At 37.2% G+C, this 1,078-nt stretch overlaps 1 protein-coding gene across 4 annotated transcripts in view; it reads right to left on the reverse strand.

Annotated features, from left to right (window-relative positions):
• Positions 1-1,078, reverse strand: part of LOC106478457 (POU domain, class 6, transcription factor 1-like) — a 126,430-nt gene that overhangs the window by 42,112 nt on the left and 83,240 nt on the right. For 3 of the 4 annotated variants that reach the window (XM_022382050.1, XM_022382049.1, XM_022382048.1), the window contains exon 3: positions 452-780. In XM_022382050.1, the coding sequence (XP_022237758.1) occupies positions 452-780 (329 nt within the window). The remainder of the gene's footprint in view (positions 1-451; positions 781-1,078) is intronic. The other variant, XM_022382052.1, reaches the window with a different exon arrangement.

Raw genomic sequence — 1,078 nt, forward strand, 5'->3', positions numbered from 1 at the left:
TAGAGGGAAGGCAGCTAGTCATCACCACCCACCGCCAACGAATAGTGGGATTGACCGTCACATTATAACGCCCCCACGGCTGAAAGGGCGAGCATATTTGGTGGGATGGGGATGCGAACCCGCAGATTGCGAGTCGAGCGTCCTAACCACCTGCCCATGCCGGGCCTTGCTAAGTTGAAAACAAAATCTTATAAAATGACTAATTAGCCTTAGTAAGTAAAGTTACTCTAGAATTACGGCACTACAAACATATGCTCTATACATTTCGAAGAATCTGATATACTTTTCCAAGATAAATCTCATCAAAATATATTTTACACAATACTTATATAGTAGCACCTTTTGTTCAATACATCGAATAATTTTTAAAAAATATACCTATCCACCATACTTATGTGATAGTAAGATATATCAATGTAAAGCATAGAACGATATCCTTTGAAAAACTTGCCTGTTGAACATTATGCTGACCATTGGTAGCAACACTGACATTCGCAGGGGTGGCATTGGTCAAGACAGTGCTTGCTCCGTTATTAGCTAGGGTTGTATTTGTGCTTGCTGACACTGTAGCTTGTATACCTTGTGCCGCTGATGCTAGCTGATTAACTATGTTTAAACCCGCAAGTCCAGAAATACCATCAAATGGAGACATCTGTGGAAGACCTGCCAGACCCACAACTCCAGCAAGGGGTAGATTACCAAAAGTAGGGTTTAATGTTCCAGTAGATCCAGGTGTTCCTATACCACTACCACTGAGTTTAGCACCAAGTAAAGCACTAGCTAGAAATAAGTGTGAACAAATATTTTTCAAGGTATCTCATAATCATATAATTTCTTTTTGTAAAATGCTGCATGACGAAGATAACACAGGCCTGCGAATTGAAACTTCATAAAAGTTGTTTGGGTTTTAATAACAGATTTTCCATAATTCAGATACGCAGATTTCGAAAATAATATTCTTTTTTTTTCTATCACGTAAGGATTTTTTTACAACTCGGGAAGAAAAATTCTTATTTATTATTATTTCTTTTACCACAATGAACATTTTTTATTATTATGTTTGTTAACAAAAATACAA

Source organism: Limulus polyphemus, unplaced genomic scaffold, assembly GCF_000517525.1.
Source record: "Limulus polyphemus unplaced genomic scaffold, Limulus_polyphemus-2.1.2 Scaffold213, whole genome shotgun sequence".
Lineage (NCBI taxonomy): Eukaryota > Metazoa > Arthropoda > Merostomata > Xiphosura > Limulidae > Limulus > Limulus polyphemus.